We start from the raw sequence: 15,295 nt of genomic DNA, 5'->3' as shown, positions 1-15,295 counted from the left end.
TGGGTGCCTGTAGTCCCAGCTACTGGGGAGGCTGAGGCAGGAGAATGGGTTTACCCCCATCCTTGCAGTGAGCCAAGATCGCGCCACTGCACTCCTGCCTGGAAAACAGAGCGAGACTCAGTCTCAAAAAAAAAAAAAAAAAAAAAGAACAAGCCGGGTGAGGTGGCGGGCACCTGTAGTCCCAGCTACTCAGGAGGCTGAGGCAGGAGAATGGCGTAAACCTGGGAGGTGGGGCTTGCAGTGAGCCGAGATTCGGCTACTGCACTCCAGCCTGGGCAACAGAGCGAGACTCCATCTCAAAAAAAAACTAAAAAAAAAAAAACCAAAAAACAAATACTGTGGTTTCACACTGCCTAAGTGCTGTTCTCAAAGTTTGACAACGTATTGTCACCAGCGACTTATGAAAGTTGTTCTTCTGTCCAGGACGGAGTACAGAGCTGTTCTACGACACACTCTCCCATCAGAGGAAATTATCTACCCTCAACCTTAGCACCCTGGCAGCGTGGACCCCGATTATACATCCCAAGATGGTGATATTCCACCATCACAGACTAATCCCTTAATTAGTTTTGAGCTGTGAACCAACAATAATAGTCTATCCCAGGTGTCAGCTGTTTCTAATCCAGCCTCATCCATTTGGATGGAAACCTAGCTTAAACACCCACAGGCCATTTTTGCTAAACAAAATGCCTTGTGGTGGAGGAAAGCATCTCTGTGGCCACTCAGTCTAATTTAAGGCAAATCTGTCAACTAACATGCTTCTGCCCACAACACATCCCTAACCAGGGTGACGTCCCTCCATCTTCTAACCTAGGGTCAAACCCCAGCCCACCTCAAAGCTGAGGTCCCCCCTGGTTTGCTGCCTCAAGCTTGGCAGTTGTGGGTTTGCAGGCACAGGTGAAAACCCGATGAGGAACTTACATAGAAGTGAAAATGCAAGAAGTGGGCCAGCACTCTGGGGGTCACGCCAGGGAAGGCAGCCAGGAGTTTCTGGAGGTACACCTCCAGATCCTTCTCCCTCTTCTCCACCAAGCTTCTTGAGTTTTTCCCAATTATCTTTTTGGGTGGAAGCAGATTTTTATCAATCTTTCTCTCTGCAACGAGCTGTAAAAAACATAAGCACATCAACCACAGACTAAGAGGCTCTGTGCCTATGTAAGGCCAAGGCAAGAAGCCTGAGGACAGGCGCTTGTTAGCACTTGCACAGCCCCTCCCTGCAGTACCAAGATCAGTGACCAAACGAGGGCACCTGGGATCCGGCCTCTTTCAATCCAATTAGCATTAGAAATACCAATACAATTCCAGACAAGGAATTCCATGGAGACATTCAGAAAAGTAACACCTTTTGCCCCTAAAATTGCCATCTTTTCCAAGCCAGAGTAAAAACCAATTAGGGCAGTGGTGTGTCTTTAAAACACGCTGTAAATGACCCAGAGAAAGACAGCATCTCCAAACGCAAAGAAAAGATGTTAAACGCAAAGCCAGATATTAGAGTACAGGCTTTGGAATAGCTATAGCTAGGTCGAACAAGTTCAAACCTGTCCCCTTCCCAGGAAACTGTCTCAGCATCTCGTATCCAAGCTAGGACTGGAAATATTAAAACTGAAATTCAAATATGCTCCTTGCAGACTGGCTCATGCTAGAGCTGAAGGCTAGCATTTACATGCTATATTAATGAATGCAGTTATATTAACAAAGTGATTTATTAAAGAACTATGGATATGGAGCCTCTTTTGCCCTAAAACTAATGTGTGGCACAATGGAAACTTGGCCTACAGGCCCCCCAGCCCTGAAATATGTGCTCCCTGCTCTTAACAGTTACCTTCTCATGCAGGTCATGGAAGTCGCTGTAGCGGTGCTTTACCGTCCACTCATGGCTGCCATCAGTGACCTGTATGATGTAAACCTAAAAGGGGAAACCACAAGCCCTTGTAGCAAGGGAGCCCCAACAAGGAGTCTCCTCCCCCCAGAGCAAAAGCTGCAATTACCTTTCCCAATTATCTTTCATCAGTCTTTCTCTCTGCAACTCAGACCCACCCCAAGGCCAAAGTCAGGCTGCCCCTGCCCACCAGCCTCTATACCTGACCCTTGCTGACCAGCAGGGCCCCTCTCAGCCTCCTCCATGGCCCAAGCAGTAGGGCTGGGAGGCACATGGGACAAGCCTGTGGCTCCAACCATCAGTAAGGAATGAAAAAAGTGATTACCACAACAAGTCACCTCTTTAGTTTTTTACCTCCTGCCTCTAGGTAACTCAAAACCCAACCTGAGCTGCAGGCAAGGCCATTTCTTCCAAGGGAGGCAGAGGAGGGCCAGTTCTAGCCTGAGCATCTTCTCTGTTGTACTTCTTTCTAGGTGCCCTACCGCCTGGAAGCAAGTCCTTTTCCAACCCTTTCAACTGGTTCATGGCTTTGATTTCTGCTACTGAGCCAGGAATCAAGGCACAAGCAGCTGATGTGGGGAGGGAGTGGTAGCAACTAAGCTCTATCAGAAGGCAATATGGCCTAGAGGTTAAGGAAGGCCTGGGTTAAAAACCTGGTTCTGCCATTTCCTGGCTGCAGCTTATGTGTCACTTATATAAGTAACTTGGAGCCTAAGTTTTCTCTGAGCCTCAGTTCCTCCATCTTAGAATCAAGGACCAAGTAAGGCAATGCATGTAAAATGCTTTGTCCATGGGCCTGATCCATGGCAAGTGTTCAAAGGGTAGGTGTGTTCATAATATCCAACTCGGCACACCCGGAGACAGAGGATGGTAGGGTCCAGTCTAGATCACCACCTCCCCCGACACACATGCAGGGGGGGGCGCAGTCCAGAATAGGGAGAGCTTTTTGAAGATGGCCCTCTTGCTGAAGGTGCCCATAGCTGATGGCCAGCCAGCCATCAGCTCAGAGAACTCACCCGCCTCCTGCACCTAGTTTCCCTCTCCTCTCTGCAGCATGGAGCTGAAGCGTTCTCCAGCCCTGAGGAGCAGCCATTTCTCCAGGCTGGCCTGTTGCTCCAGGATCCACCCCTCTCCTCTTCCCATCCTGCCTGATTCCTTCCCTTTGCCCTCAGGAAAGGAGAAAAGAGCCCGAAGAATGGCCCTCAGAGGGGGAGGTTAGGATGAGGGCCAGGGAGGGGGGGTGCAGGCAGGGCCAAGGCCCCCACCCACTCCCTACCCTGCGGGAACAAAGGGGAGGAAGCAGGGAGGTGCTCAATGCCTAGTTTTTGCCAGGCAGCCCACCAGGCTCACAGGCCTGGCATCCAATCCCATCAGAGTCGGAAACTACCCCCCATTTGTCCTCTGTCTCCCCCATAGCTCAGAAGTGTGTGTGCGCAGCTTGTTGCCCCATCTCGCTCCCACAGCCCAAAGTCACGAAGATTCCTAAGGTTTATAGGGCCTGCGCTTCAGCACTGAGACCACCCCTATTTCTCCACAGCTGGGCTCCATCCGTCCTCCGTTCTTGTCTCCGCCCGACCCCCAAGGCGTCTGCTCCCCAGGTCTATCCTACACTTCTCAGAGAAAATCTCAACCACCACCGCAGGCTTCCCAGATCAGGGTGCTGGCGCCTTCTCTTTCTTCAAGGCCTGCGGAGCCTGACCTTTTTCCCTGATTCCATCCATCAGAGACCCTCTCCCCATCGCCTTTCTCCTGAACCCCAGTAACGGTCTCTCAGGCCGGGGCCTCTCCAGTCCTAGAGGATCTAGAGGGGTTTCGCCTCATCTAGACACCCCCCCTCCCCAGGCCCCCTTTATCCCCAGATGCCGCCCCCAACCCGAGCCTCCCTTTCTGATCGCGTACCCTTTTCCAAACCGCCTCCCCAGGCCCCGAGCAACCCTTCACCCGGATCTGCGAGGCCCAGATCCCTTTCCTTAGATCCCCCGTCCCAGCCCCCTCGCAATCGCAGACCCTTCTACCCGCTCCTCAGGGTTGCAGATCCCGGACCCCTCCCCAAGCCCCCAAGTCGGACTCCCGGTTCCAGCCACCGCCCCCGCTTCAGGTGCCCGCGCCCCCAACAAACCGTATAAGTGTCCACGAGCTCCGAGCCCACGACGCGCGCTTCCTTGGCCGGCTCGGCTTCCCGCTCGGGCCCGAAGGTGCGCGACGTCGCCATGTTCGGGTCTCCGCCGCCGCCGCCGCCCGGCGCAGACTGGCAGCAGTAGGGGGCGGGGTCAACGTCCCACCGCCCCCCAGCCCTCGCCGCCCCACGCCCCCGCCGCGCGCTGCGCCGCCATCTTGGCCCCGCCTTCTTCCTGCGCCCTCGCCCCGCCCCTCGTGCGTGATTGACAGGCACCACCCACAGCGCGCGCGTGCGCGGTGCTCGCTTGCGTAATCTCTACCTGCGTGGCTCGGTTGGAGGTACGCTGCGCAGCCTGCTAGAAACTGAGACCGGTGGTGGTTACAGCTCTGGGCATCGCCCCTCCGTCCTCGGGAAGAGGGCACAGAAGGTCTCGAGCTTTCCGGGCTACACGAAGCAAGTCACTGCTCTTCCTGGCCTCAGTTTACTCCTCCGGATAAAGGAGGCCATAATAGTGCCTCACCTGGCTGTTGAGCTCTTTCTCTTTAGCGCAAGGCGGGTTGGAGGGGAAAACAGGACCTGTGCTTACCGCCAGAGCAGGGCGAGAGCGATTCTGGGCCAGTTCTGAACCTCTCCGAGACTCCGAGATCTCTTGTCAGTGGGGCTCCTGGACAACTGAGTGGGTCGGTTCATGCGCGGCCCGGCACGCAGTAGTGCTGGAGGCAGGGAGCGTGTTGATCAAGAGGGATAAACTTGATACGAACTCTGTACGAAGGAGGGTGTAGGTGGATGGAGGGGTGTGTGCTGCCACTGAGCACAAGAACCCCACGGGGTGGCCTGCCAGAGTTTAAAACGAGGGAGACAGGTTGACCTGGACCCAGGAACTACAGTGCTAGAATGGGGAACTGAGTCCTGAACCAGGGAAAGATGAGACCTAGAAGAGGGAGGTGGTAACCTAACTAGACGGTGAGGAGGAAAGGAGCCTGCCACAGATGGGGCATCTGTAGGGGTGCTGTTGAATAACTGACAGCAGCTGACTTAAGCCCGAAGTGAGTACTTCTCTTTGGGCGGATGGGAGGTCTGGGGCAGGCTCCTCTGGCAGAAGGGCTCCTGGCCACCCTGTCCTAAGGTGGATCAGTCACTTCCTCCTTCACCAGTTCCACAGCATCGTACTATGAGCTTGATATTCGAGGCTTCTCTTGGCAGGGCCCTGCATTCCCAGCCTCTCCTTGCACGTTGCACCCCCATTCCAGAGAGGTTGAGTTAAAGGCAGGGGTTGCCAAGTCAGTCAGATCTTGGGCAAGTCACCACTCCTCCAGAGCCTCAGTTTCCTTATCTGGAAAGTGGTGGTCATGGCACCCGCCTCCCTGGTTGGATGGGAGCCTGAGCTGCTGTGTTGCCTGGGCCTTGCCTAGGGCCCACAACTTTGTAACTCCTGTCCTGCACTGGGCTCATGTTTTCATTCATTCCAGAAACCTTTTCAGAGAGTCCCTTGGGGAGTGTGGGGGACAGGAGGGAAAGAAACCTGGTCCTTGTAGCCCTTCATCTGCTTCCTGCCCTGGGCAGAGGACACGGGGACTCAGGCCAGCCTGAGATCACTGGGACCAGAGGAGGGACTGGAGGATACTACGCGCAGGGGTGGGCTGGGCTGGGTTGGGCTGGGCCAGGAATGCGGTGGGGCAGGGCTATTTAAGTCAAGGGCCGGCTGGCAACCCCAGCAGGCTGTCCTGTGAGCCGCCAGCATGGATGACATCTACAAGGCTGCGGTGAGGGACAGGGCTGGGTAGGGCTGGGGTGGGCAGGCCCACTGGGGTCTCACTCAGCTCAGAATGGGGGGCTAGTAGCCCCAGGGAAGTGGTGGGGACCCAGGAGAAGGCCTACGTGCCTTCAACCCAGGCTGTCACAGGGACAGTGGTTCTGGTGTTTGGGGATGCAGAAGGGATGGGAGTTCAGGGTCTGAAGGGTGGTGGAGGATGTCGCAGCTTTCAGCATCATGTCTTACTCTCTGTTTCCAAGTGTCTGTAGTCTGAGGCCCTGTCACTCAGCCACATGTCTCTGCATTTGTCTCTGGACATTTTTGCCTTTCTCTTTTCATCTCTTCCTCCTGAGCTGTCTGAGTCCCCATTACTGTCTCCCTGTCCCCAACCCCCATTTCTGCCCCTCACATTATGCTTCTCACATGCTCAAAATCTGCTACCCCACTCCAGCCCCTTGACTGGCTGAAGATGCTTTGGAAGGTGGAGGGTGTGAGAGGAGCGGGCTGCAGAGCCTGAGTCCTGGGCTGGAGATGGGGCTTTGAAGTTTGAGGCAGGGAAGTTCTGGACATGAGGGAGAACCAAGGAAGAAGGAACAGAGAACTGGGGCCCCAGCTCCCATCAAGCCTGGCAGACTCAGCGCTCAGTGGCTTAGCTAGGGGTGAGAGCGAGGGAACAAGGGCCGGAGAGTGGTCACCCCAAGCCCCTGCAGCCTCCTGGGTCACTGAGGGTCTTCAGATGCTATTCTATCCAGGGGTGGTGGTGACCTCCCCCAACCCCAGAGCAAGGACATCCTGGAATGGACAGCTGTCCCCAGGGGAACCCCTCCCTCACGCTGCCTCACTCCTGGGCAGGGAAGTGCTACAGCCAGCTCTGGGGGCACGCCTGCTTATCCTGTGGGAGTCCATGGAGCTGGGGTGGGGGCAGCCCTCCACCCAGTGCCCATACAAGGCCTGGCGGAGCTGGGGACTAATTTTGGCTCCTGAGGCGGCACTAGCAGGCCAGGGGGCCAGATAACATTGCCCCACCCCCTGCATGCCAAAGTCCCCAGAACAATCACCAGGTTTAACTTTGTTCCTCATTAAAAATAGCCCAGTGGCCACCCTGGTCAGGTTACAGTGGGTGGCTTGCCTGCCCCCATACTGGTTTTATTGTCCCAACTTGAGGGACAGCTGTCCCTCGGGCCACCCAGCTTGAGTTTCATCAGGGGCCGAAAGGGCATTGAGTGGTCACTGACTATTGTTACTGAGGGTCACCTTGGCCCTGAAGGGGGTGCCCACCTGTCACCCTGGCCCTGATCCCAGTCTCATTGAGGCCAGCTGGGTCACATCAGGGCTTTGGGGGCAGGGAGGGAGGACTGAGACCTCCGCCCTGTGGCCTGAAAATAGCCTGCCTCCTCCGGCTCCAGCCTTCTCACCTGTGGAATGGGTTGGTTTCCTCAGCAGCAGCTATACCTGAGTCTGAGCCCTGAGATTCCCTTTCCTTTCTAGGTAGAGCAGCTGACAGAAGAGCAGAAAAATGGTGAGAACCCCTATCACACATGTCGGAGACCAGCGGGGCCAGGCTGGCGTGGGGACCCCTTACCGGAAGAGGACCCCAGACCAGAGAGCAGAGGATTGGTCCCTCTTGCTCTGACCTCATAGAGGTCCCCAAGGGAGGTGGGCAGGTTGGCAGATGGCCCCAGGGTTCTGACCTTTTGAGGTCCTGGCTGCTGAGCCCTGACTACTGTGCCCCCCAACCCCTGAACACAGAGTTCAAGGCAGCCTTTGACATCTTCGTGCTGGGTGCTGAGGATGGCTGCATCAGCACCAAGGAGCTGGGCAAGGTGATGAGGATGCTGGGCCAGAACCCCACCCCTGAGGAGCTGCAGGAGATGATTGACGAGGTGGACGAGGACGGTGAGCCCCCTCCTCCCAAGGCTCCAGAAGAACCCCAGCTGGCTGGGGGCTGGAATGCTGGCTCTGTTTAGCTGGGAGCGGTTTTGCCTATCTGAGCCTCAGTTGCCTCATCTATAAAATGGGCATAATGGCCGCAGAAGCCTGGCATTTGGTGTGAGGATGCGGTGAGAACATGGGGGTTCGTGTCGAAGGTGCTGCCTGCAGTACCTACCCCGGCCTCTGTAACGGCCATGCCACCCACCCCCCAGGCAGCGGCACGGTGGACTTTGATGAGTTCCTGGTCATGATGGTTCGATGCATGAAGGATGACAGCAAAGGGAAATCTGAGGAGGAGCTGTCTGACCTCTTCCGCATGTTTGACAAGTGAGCGTGTGACCCTTGACCTCTGACCCTGACCCACACTCAAGCCGAACTGGAGAGGAGGGCGGTCTCAGATTCCAGGTCTAGGGACCCTGCGGCCTCTGCCTGATTGGGGAGAGGGATGCCCCATCTCCCAGTGTCCCTGCTCTGCCTCCTGGGGCATGGGTGGGGCTGCCTTATGCCCTCCCCACAGTCCTACCCTGATTCCCCTCCCCACAGAAACGCTGATGGCTACATCGACCTGGATGAGCTGAAGATGATGCTGCAGGCTACAGGCGAGACCATCACGGAGGACGACATCGAGGAGCTCATGAAGGACGGAGACAAGAACAACGACGGCCGTATCGACTATGATGGTAAGCGGGTAGGTGGGCTGGTCCCCTGCCTCCATGCCCTGCCCAGCCCCCACCCCCGACCCACACCTGCCCCTCTTTCCACAGAGTTCCTGGAGTTCATGAAGGGTGTGGAGTAGATGCTGACCTTCACCCAGAGCTTCCCATGCCCAGCCTCCAACTCCAGCTGAGTCCTGGGGTTAGGGAGGGGATTGGGGTCCCAGGACCTGAGCCTGACCATGTCCTTAACCCCAAATCCCCTGACTCCCTCCCCAACTCTGTCCCGGGGGATGCAAATAAAGCGTGCTCCCCGGAGGTCTGCTGTCTGCCTCTGGTGTCCCTGGGCCAGGGACTCTTCCTTAGGACTCACTCTTACCTGATGACTGCTTCCTTCCCTGTCGTAGGCAGGCTGGCTGCAGTGCCTGGCGCCTGACCGTCACTGCACACTGCCTTCTGCTGGGAGTGAGATGAGATTGGAGACTGCTGTGTGGCCTGCCCTGCTGGCTGCCCTCTATCACTCCTTATGCCTAGGCACCATCTCCAGGGATTCAGCATCTAGAGTCTGTGGGGGCCTAGAACCCCCCACAAGTTCCTGGGGGCCTTCATTTTGGTCAACCACTGTGGCACCCTAGGGGTCCTCTCCTTGGAGAGAGTGGTTCACCGCGGTACACAGCTAGGTCCTGAATGCTGCCTGGCAGAGCAACCCGTGTTACCTGTCAGCCATGGCTGGAATGGAGCTGAGCCTGTGGGGTCCCTGCAGGCCCACAGTGCTGGTTCACCCGCCCACTCACTTGTATTTCCTACCAGCACCATCGACTCCCAGGGCCAGAGGTGCATGGAGCTGGCTCTACCTCCCCTCACCTGTTTGGCCCAGAGAGGTACAGAGACCTGTTAAGGTCATCCAGTGAGTGTGGGGGAGAGCAGAGCCAGTTGGCTTCCAGCCAAGGGCCCTGTCGGATGGGCCACATCCAAATGGGCATGATTTCCAGTTCCTGTGAACCTCAGAGGCTCGTCTCCTGTGGCCCAGTCTCTTTGACAGGGATGGAGGCCCAAGGCCTGGCAGCTCTCAGCTTAGTGGGAGCGCCCAGTCCAGAGCTGCCGCCAGACAGTGATGCTGTCTTGGGGGCATGGGCATTGGGGGCTGCGAGGAAGTGGAGGTGTCACCAGTGGTGTTCGCAGGAGGGACAGCTGCCAGCAGCACCCAGACTCTAGCCAGAATGCCATCAGCTGTCCTTGCCCCGCCTAGCCACTCCACTCTCTGCACCTGTGTCCCAGCCTTGGCATTCCCCGGACAGGCCCGGCATTCCAGAGATGGTCTTAGAATTCTAAAGATGCCTCTGGTGGAGGCCAGAGCTAGCAAGAACTTTCTGGTCCCTGGAGAGACCTGAGGGGAGTGGAGGGGAGTCCCTTCAGGCCTGCCCTTGTGAGCTGGAGAATTGGGGACCTCTACAGACACCCAGAGTGACCCAGGAAGGGTAACATCCAAGGAGAAAGGAAGGGCTACATTGGGCAGCACCACCAGCCAGTGCACCACTCAGTGGTTCATCACATACCTCCTATGTGCCCAGCACAGGCTGGATGCTGGGGCATGTCACAGTGAGGCCCAGTCCCTAATCTGGTGGATTTTTTTCTCTTTTTTTGAGACAGAGTCTTGCTCTGTCACCAGACTGGAGTGCAGTGGTGCAATCTTGGCTCACTGTAACCCCTGCCTCCCGGACTCAAGCGATTCTCGTGCCTCAGCCACCTGAGTAGCTGGGATTACAGGCGCCCGCCACCACACCCGGCTAATTTTTGTATTTTTAGTAGAGACAAGGTCTCACCATGTTTCCCAGGCTAGTCTTGAACTCCTGAGCTCAAGTGATTCGCCCATCTTGCCCTCCTGAAGTGCTGGGATTACAGGTGTGAGCCACCGTGCCCGGCCAAATCTGGTGGAATTTTAAGGAGATGAGTACAGTGGGAAAACCAGCACGGGCTGAAGTGGAGACTGGAGGCGTGTTGGGCCCATGAGTTAGAATGGTTTGGGAAAGCTCCCTGGAGGAGCTGCCTATGCGTGAGATCTGGGGGAACCACAGGGAACCAGCCATGGGAGGCCATGGAGAAAGACTGGGAAGGTCTCAGGAGCAAAAGGCAGTGTTGGGCTGGAAACCAAGCCCCAGCAGTCTTGGGAGACGTGGGCAGTGCCAGGCCCCATGAGGACCCAGTCAATGTGAGGGGTGAGGGCTGCAGAGAACAAAAGGGGTGGGAGAGAGGGAGCCAGGAGCTGGCATGAAGCGGGGGCAGGCTCTGGGCAAGAAAGCCCCGTGGCTCCCAGTACAGTGGACAGTGGGGTGCTAGGGAGAGGAGGTGGGGGGTGCATGGATTCAAGGCACATTTTGGAACTAGGATGGACAGAATTTGCTGAAGGCTTGAATGTGAGGGGTGAGAAGTAAGAAAATCCAAAATGACCCTTAGCTTTTTGGCCAAACTGCCATTTCCTGAGATAAGGTAGCCGGGGGGAGGCACAGGTTCAGCCGTGGGGTATTATGAAGTGGAGGTTACTTCCCAACACTAGGTTTTAGTTGGGTTTTTTGTTTTTTTCTTTTCATTTTGAAATTCCAGGCTTGCAAAAAATAGTACAAAGAATTCCCATTTACAGGTCCCCCAGCTTCCCTGTGGTTAACATTTTAACCACAGAAGGATCAAACACAGGAAATGAATATTGACATAAACACTGCTAATTAATCTGCAGAGCTTATTGAAGTTCTGTCAGTTGTCCTAAAGTCCTTGTCCTGGAGCAGGAGCCAATCCAAGATGGCACTAGAGTGACCTCATCCTCCTGTCTCCTTACTCCCCTCCAGTCTGTGACGGTCTTCCGTGTTTCCTTGTCACATCTGAAGAGCTCAGGCCAGTTATTCTGTAGAATCTCACTCACTTTGGGTTTGTCTGGTGGCCCCAGGGTTTGGGAACTTGCAGGCCCCCAGGCCTCGGCCACCTGAGCAGGAGGGTTTCTGTGGAGCAGAGGGCTGGGAGCCTGACAGGAGTGAGCTGAAGTACAGGGGAGATTGCGGGTGTGGGCAACACCCAGGGAACAGAGAAAGGGACCCAAGCTGAGGGGCGATGTGGGGTCCAGGGAAACTTGTTTGAGAAGGGGTAAGGGAATGGCTTGTATGCTGGGGTATCAACCCAGTGAAACAGGAAAAGGGCCATGTGAGATGCAGGGAAGCTCTGCAGCAGGCCAGTGGCTACTGGGCCCCGGCCAGTGTCTGCCAGGGCCTGGGTCTAGAGCTAATCACAGGTGCAAGCTGTACAGGGAGAAAGAGGAGGCTCAAGGCAAGGAGGGGCAGGCAGATGGGCCTCAGCGAGTGAAAGATGTGACAGTGGGGGTGCTGAGCTGCCGATGGTGATGTCCAGAGGAAGGGATATTCCAAATGGACAGGCAGAAGGTCATGCCCTTATTGGTAGTGACCTGGAGGGTGGGTAGCTGAGGTAGGGGGAGGGGACCATGACGATGAGGAAGACAGTGACCCAAGAGATAGGGGGGTACGCAGGGGATGTGGGATGCCAATGGGATTGGGGAGAAGAGAGTTAAGCCCTCTGTGAAGGAAACAGGAGAGTGTCTGGGCCAGCTACAGAGAGGGTGCATTCTGGCGGCAGACTGCTGCCTCAGACAAGGGCCATGTGCGCTCGGGTTGCAGGGAGTGAGGATTGTCAGGAAGGGGCAGTGGGGGAAGGAGGGCTCTACCATGTCCTGGCTCTCTCTTCATCAGCTGTGTCAGGGAGGGGGACAAGTCCTGGACAGGAGGAGAAGATGAATGGCCCCGCTTGCAGATGGAAGTCCCAGAGGAGACTGTGGGAGGGTTGGGGTGGAGAGGGAGGAGCTATGAGGGATGGCTGATGGGAAGCAGGGGGACTCACCCTCTGCAAGCAGCTGGAGGTCCGTGGGGGTCGAGGGGGCATGACATTGTCCTAATATCCCTGTTCCATCCATGAAATTGGTGGGGAGGGGACTGGGGGCATCCATTCCTTCCAGGCATGCCCACCCCAGAATTCTGGCTGGGAGAGGCTGGGCTGTGACCGTCCACATACCCACCCAGTGGCACCTGCTACATGAACACGCACCTCACATAGGTATCAGCCAGCTCACCATCTCCCACCAGTACATGGCATTTTGCCTCCTACATGAATCATCTAGTTTTGCCTCTTTTGCTGCATCCTTTCCGTTTCTGGGCTTTTGCTTGGATAGTGCTTCCTCCATTAAGCCTCCCTTGATTTCCTCCATCAAGAGCAATCACTGAAGCATCTTCCACTGCTCCTGCTTCTTTATATTGTGTTTGCCTGGTTACTGCTAGCGACCTCAAGAGACTGCCGTTTCTGCTGGATGGCCTTGCTACCCTAACACAGCGAGTTTGGGGGCCTCCTGCAGTTCCTTCTTTGTCGACTAGATGGCACAAGATACCTGTGTCTGGGCCCATTGATCCGCGAATTCAGGGCACTCTTGGGGTCTTTCCCACCTGCAGCTGGCAAGCAGGGGGGCCTTTAGAGAGGATCCCTACCCCCTGCCCCCTAGCCTGGAAAACTGAAGCCCAGAGAGGGAGAGGACCTGACTGAGGCCACACACGTTAACAGTAGAGTTCAGACTCCCAGCCTGCCACAGGCTCTTTCCCCAGTGTGGAGTAGGCTGCCCCCATACCCTGCTCTAGTCGACCCAGGCCTCCCTGCAGCCCCTGCTGGGTGTCTGGCTGAGCTGAGACCCTATGGTGGGCTGGCAGGCTGAGGAGTGTTGGGCCACCTGCCCGCTGCTGTTGGTCACATGCTGGCTGAAGGGCTGCCTGGTTCAGTCTCCAGTTAGAAGTTGGCCTGAACTTGGGCAGTGTGCTGGCCACACCTCCCCAGGAAAACTGAGGCAGAAGCACTCCACCCCAGGGTCCCAGGATATGGTCACCCTGACAGCAGCCCCTGCGCAAGCCCACTTGTCAGGTTATAAAGGCTGCTTACACCCAGGATGGCTGATCCCTGGCCCTGGGAGGAGGAGGTCCCTTCCCATCTGGGAGGAGAATGACCCCCCACCCCTAACCAGGGGAGCTGGAGAGTCTGGCCGAGGCTTCAGGGGACTGGAACATCCTGGAATTGGGGCAGGGCCAGTTTGGAAGGTCTCTGCTGTGGGCAGTGCAGGGGCAGAGAACAACCCAGAGACGGAAAGGCTTTGGCCAAGGCGTTCTAGCAGGGCCAGAGGCAGGGGTGGGCTGAGCTCCATCATTGATCTCTTTGGGCAGTCCCTTGCCCACCTCCAGGCCAGCCCCCTGCTGAAGGAGGCATGTGTGAGTGAAGGGAGATGGAGACAGGGAGGCAGAGTTGTAGGTCTCTAGGACCTGTCATGCTGACCCAAGAAGCCAGCCTGTTTCCATTTCAGGATTGAGGTAGGGGAGGAGGGTGGGGTCCCCATATTCCCAAGAAGGCCCAGAAGCAAAGGAGGGTCCCAGGAAGGGGCAGGGCTGAGCTGGACCCATTCTCAGCCTGCTCTGTGGCCTGGGCCAGGTCCTTCCCTCTCTGAGTGCCCCCCAAGTTCCCAGAGGGTCCAGGCCAGTCCATGTGGGAGGCCCAACCTGCAGGAGTTGTTAGAATCCTGGGAACTCAAACTCCAGCTCAAAATTAAAATCTTTTTAGTGCCCAGGGCCTCAGGTTCTGAGTGTAGGGTTCTGGGGTGGGGTGAGGTGGGAACTGTTCCGGAGCAGGGAGCATGGGGAGGTCCTGTCACTCACCCCAGATTCAGGTTCTCAGTACCATTTCCCCTTTGGCCCTCTTCTGTGGCTTTCTGTGCTGCCCCCCCGCCCCTGCTGCCCAGTCAGCATTCAGGGCAGGGGGAGTGAGCTCTGAGAGAGCACAGGTGTCTGCAGGGCCTTTGGGTATGGGGTCCCTGGGAAGAACCATCACTGACCTGGTAAAGCTCTGGACCCTGAGTCTCTGAAAGTACTGGAGGCCCGAGGGAGGCAGGGCAAGGGGAGGTTCCCTCAGCATGGGGTCCCCTAATGCCCTTGTCCCCTACCCCAAAGCAAGCCTGGTGAGCTGAGATGGGGCCTGTAGATGTGGCGAGAGGCTGGGGTGGCTGGAAGCCAGATGGGGACAGGCCTGGGTGGAAGAGGCTGGGCAGTCATCTCTTGCTGGCTCTATGAAGTGTTGCCAGACCTCAAACACCGGCCTAGGACACGGTGCCCCTTGGGCTAAGAATGACCCCCCCCTACCCCTAACCAGGGGAGCTGGAGAGTCTGGCTGAGGCTTCAGGGGGCTGGAACATCCTGGAATTGGGGCAGGGCCAGTTTGGAAGGTCTCTGCTTGGGCAGTGGAGGGACAGAGAACAAGGCAGAGCCCAGCTAGGCCTCTACCCAGCCCATCAACCTCGACCTCTGATCCCTGATCTCCCTTCCAGGCTCTCTCCCCACTTGTCACTTTGCTGGAGCCTGAGGACCTATATTTATGGACATCTCTGTACACATGGCCCATGCCCCAGCTGGGAAGGTCTTCCCAATGGAGAGCTGGCCAGTGTGACACAAAGGCCTGCACTGGGCCAACAAGGTGGAAGGAGAAGCGGCAGGTGGACGGCAAGGCTCCGGCCTCCTTCTCTCCCCCGTTCCTCTTCCCGCCCAGGACTGGGTGGAGCCACTGCCTTATAAGTGGTGGCCTGGTGGCAGCAGAGCAAACTACAGCCGGCGGCCAGCAGGACCAGAGGGCGGCTCTGCAGGCAGGCGGCAGCGGTGCCCTCAGTTCCCCAGCATGGCCCCCTCGGCCTGGGCCATCTGCTGGCTGCTAGGGGGCCTCCTGCTCCATGGGGGTAGCTCCGGCCCCAGCCCTGGCCCCAGTGTGCCCCGCCTGCGGCTCTCCTACCGAGGTACCAGCCCCTGCGTGCTCTGTTTGTGTGCATGTGCTCTGTTTGTGTGCATGTGCTCTGTTTGTGTGCATGTGCTCTGTTTGTGTGCATGTGC

At 56.9% G+C, this 15,295-nt stretch overlaps 3 protein-coding genes across 4 annotated transcripts in view; 2 read left to right on the top strand and 1 right to left on the bottom strand.

Moving 5' to 3' along the window:
- NISCH (nischarin) overlaps positions 1-4,614 on the bottom strand; it is a 38,762-nt gene extending 34,148 nt beyond the window's left edge. The window contains exons 1-4 of one of the 2 annotated variants that reach the window (XM_011958855.1): positions 4,585-4,614; positions 3,999-4,127; positions 1,823-1,906; positions 922-1,104 (exon numbers count right to left, since the gene is read on the bottom strand). In XM_011958855.1, coding sequence (XP_011814245.1) covers positions 922-1,104; positions 1,823-1,906; positions 3,999-4,091 — 360 coding nt within the window. In that variant the 5' untranslated portion in view covers positions 4,092-4,127; positions 4,585-4,614. Of the gene's footprint in view, positions 1-921; positions 1,105-1,822; positions 1,907-3,998; positions 4,227-4,584 lie in introns of those variants that run through there. The other variant, XM_011958856.1, reaches the window with a different exon arrangement.
- Positions 4,615-5,682: 1,068 nt separating this feature from the next.
- TNNC1 (troponin C type 1 (slow)) lies at positions 5,683-8,660 on the top strand. The gene is made up of 6 exons (XM_011958854.1): positions 5,683-5,761; positions 7,240-7,270; positions 7,501-7,647; positions 7,896-8,010; positions 8,227-8,363; positions 8,448-8,660. The coding sequence occupies exons 1-6, from the start codon at positions 5,738-5,740 to the stop codon at positions 8,477-8,479; spliced, it is 486 nt and encodes a 161-aa protein (XP_011814244.1). The 5' UTR covers positions 5,683-5,737; the 3' UTR covers positions 8,480-8,660.
- A 6,426-nt stretch (positions 8,661-15,086) lies between these two features.
- Positions 15,087-15,295, top strand: part of SEMA3G (sema domain, immunoglobulin domain (Ig), short basic domain, secreted, (semaphorin) 3G) — an 11,677-nt gene continuing 11,468 nt past the window's right edge. Inside the window, exon 1 of the mRNA XM_011958852.1 lies at positions 15,087-15,201. Within this exon, the coding sequence (XP_011814242.1) occupies positions 15,087-15,201 (115 nt within the window). The remainder of the gene's footprint in view (positions 15,202-15,295) is intronic.

This window comes from Colobus angolensis, unplaced genomic scaffold, assembly GCF_000951035.1.
Source record: "Colobus angolensis palliatus isolate OR3802 unplaced genomic scaffold, Cang.pa_1.0 Scaffold477, whole genome shotgun sequence".
Classification (NCBI taxonomy): Eukaryota; Metazoa; Chordata; class Mammalia; order Primates; family Cercopithecidae; genus Colobus; species Colobus angolensis.
Note: the sequence above shows the minus strand (reverse complement) of the source record. Positions and strands in the feature narration are given on the sequence as shown.

What these genes read in the sequence shown, in the direction of transcription:
- TNNC1 (XM_011958854.1), top strand. Translation starts at nt 5,738, where the DNA reads ATGGATGACATCTACAAGGCTGCG. An exon ending in CTCTTCCGCATGTTTGACAA is followed by an intron (nt 8,011 to 8,226) that starts GTGAGCGTGTGA and finishes CCCTCCCCACAG; the next exon opens with AAACGCTGATGGCTACATCG. An exon ending in CGGCCGTATCGACTATGATG is followed by an intron (nt 8,364 to 8,447) that starts GTAAGCGGGTAG and finishes CTCTTTCCACAG; the next exon opens with AGTTCCTGGAGTTCATGAAG.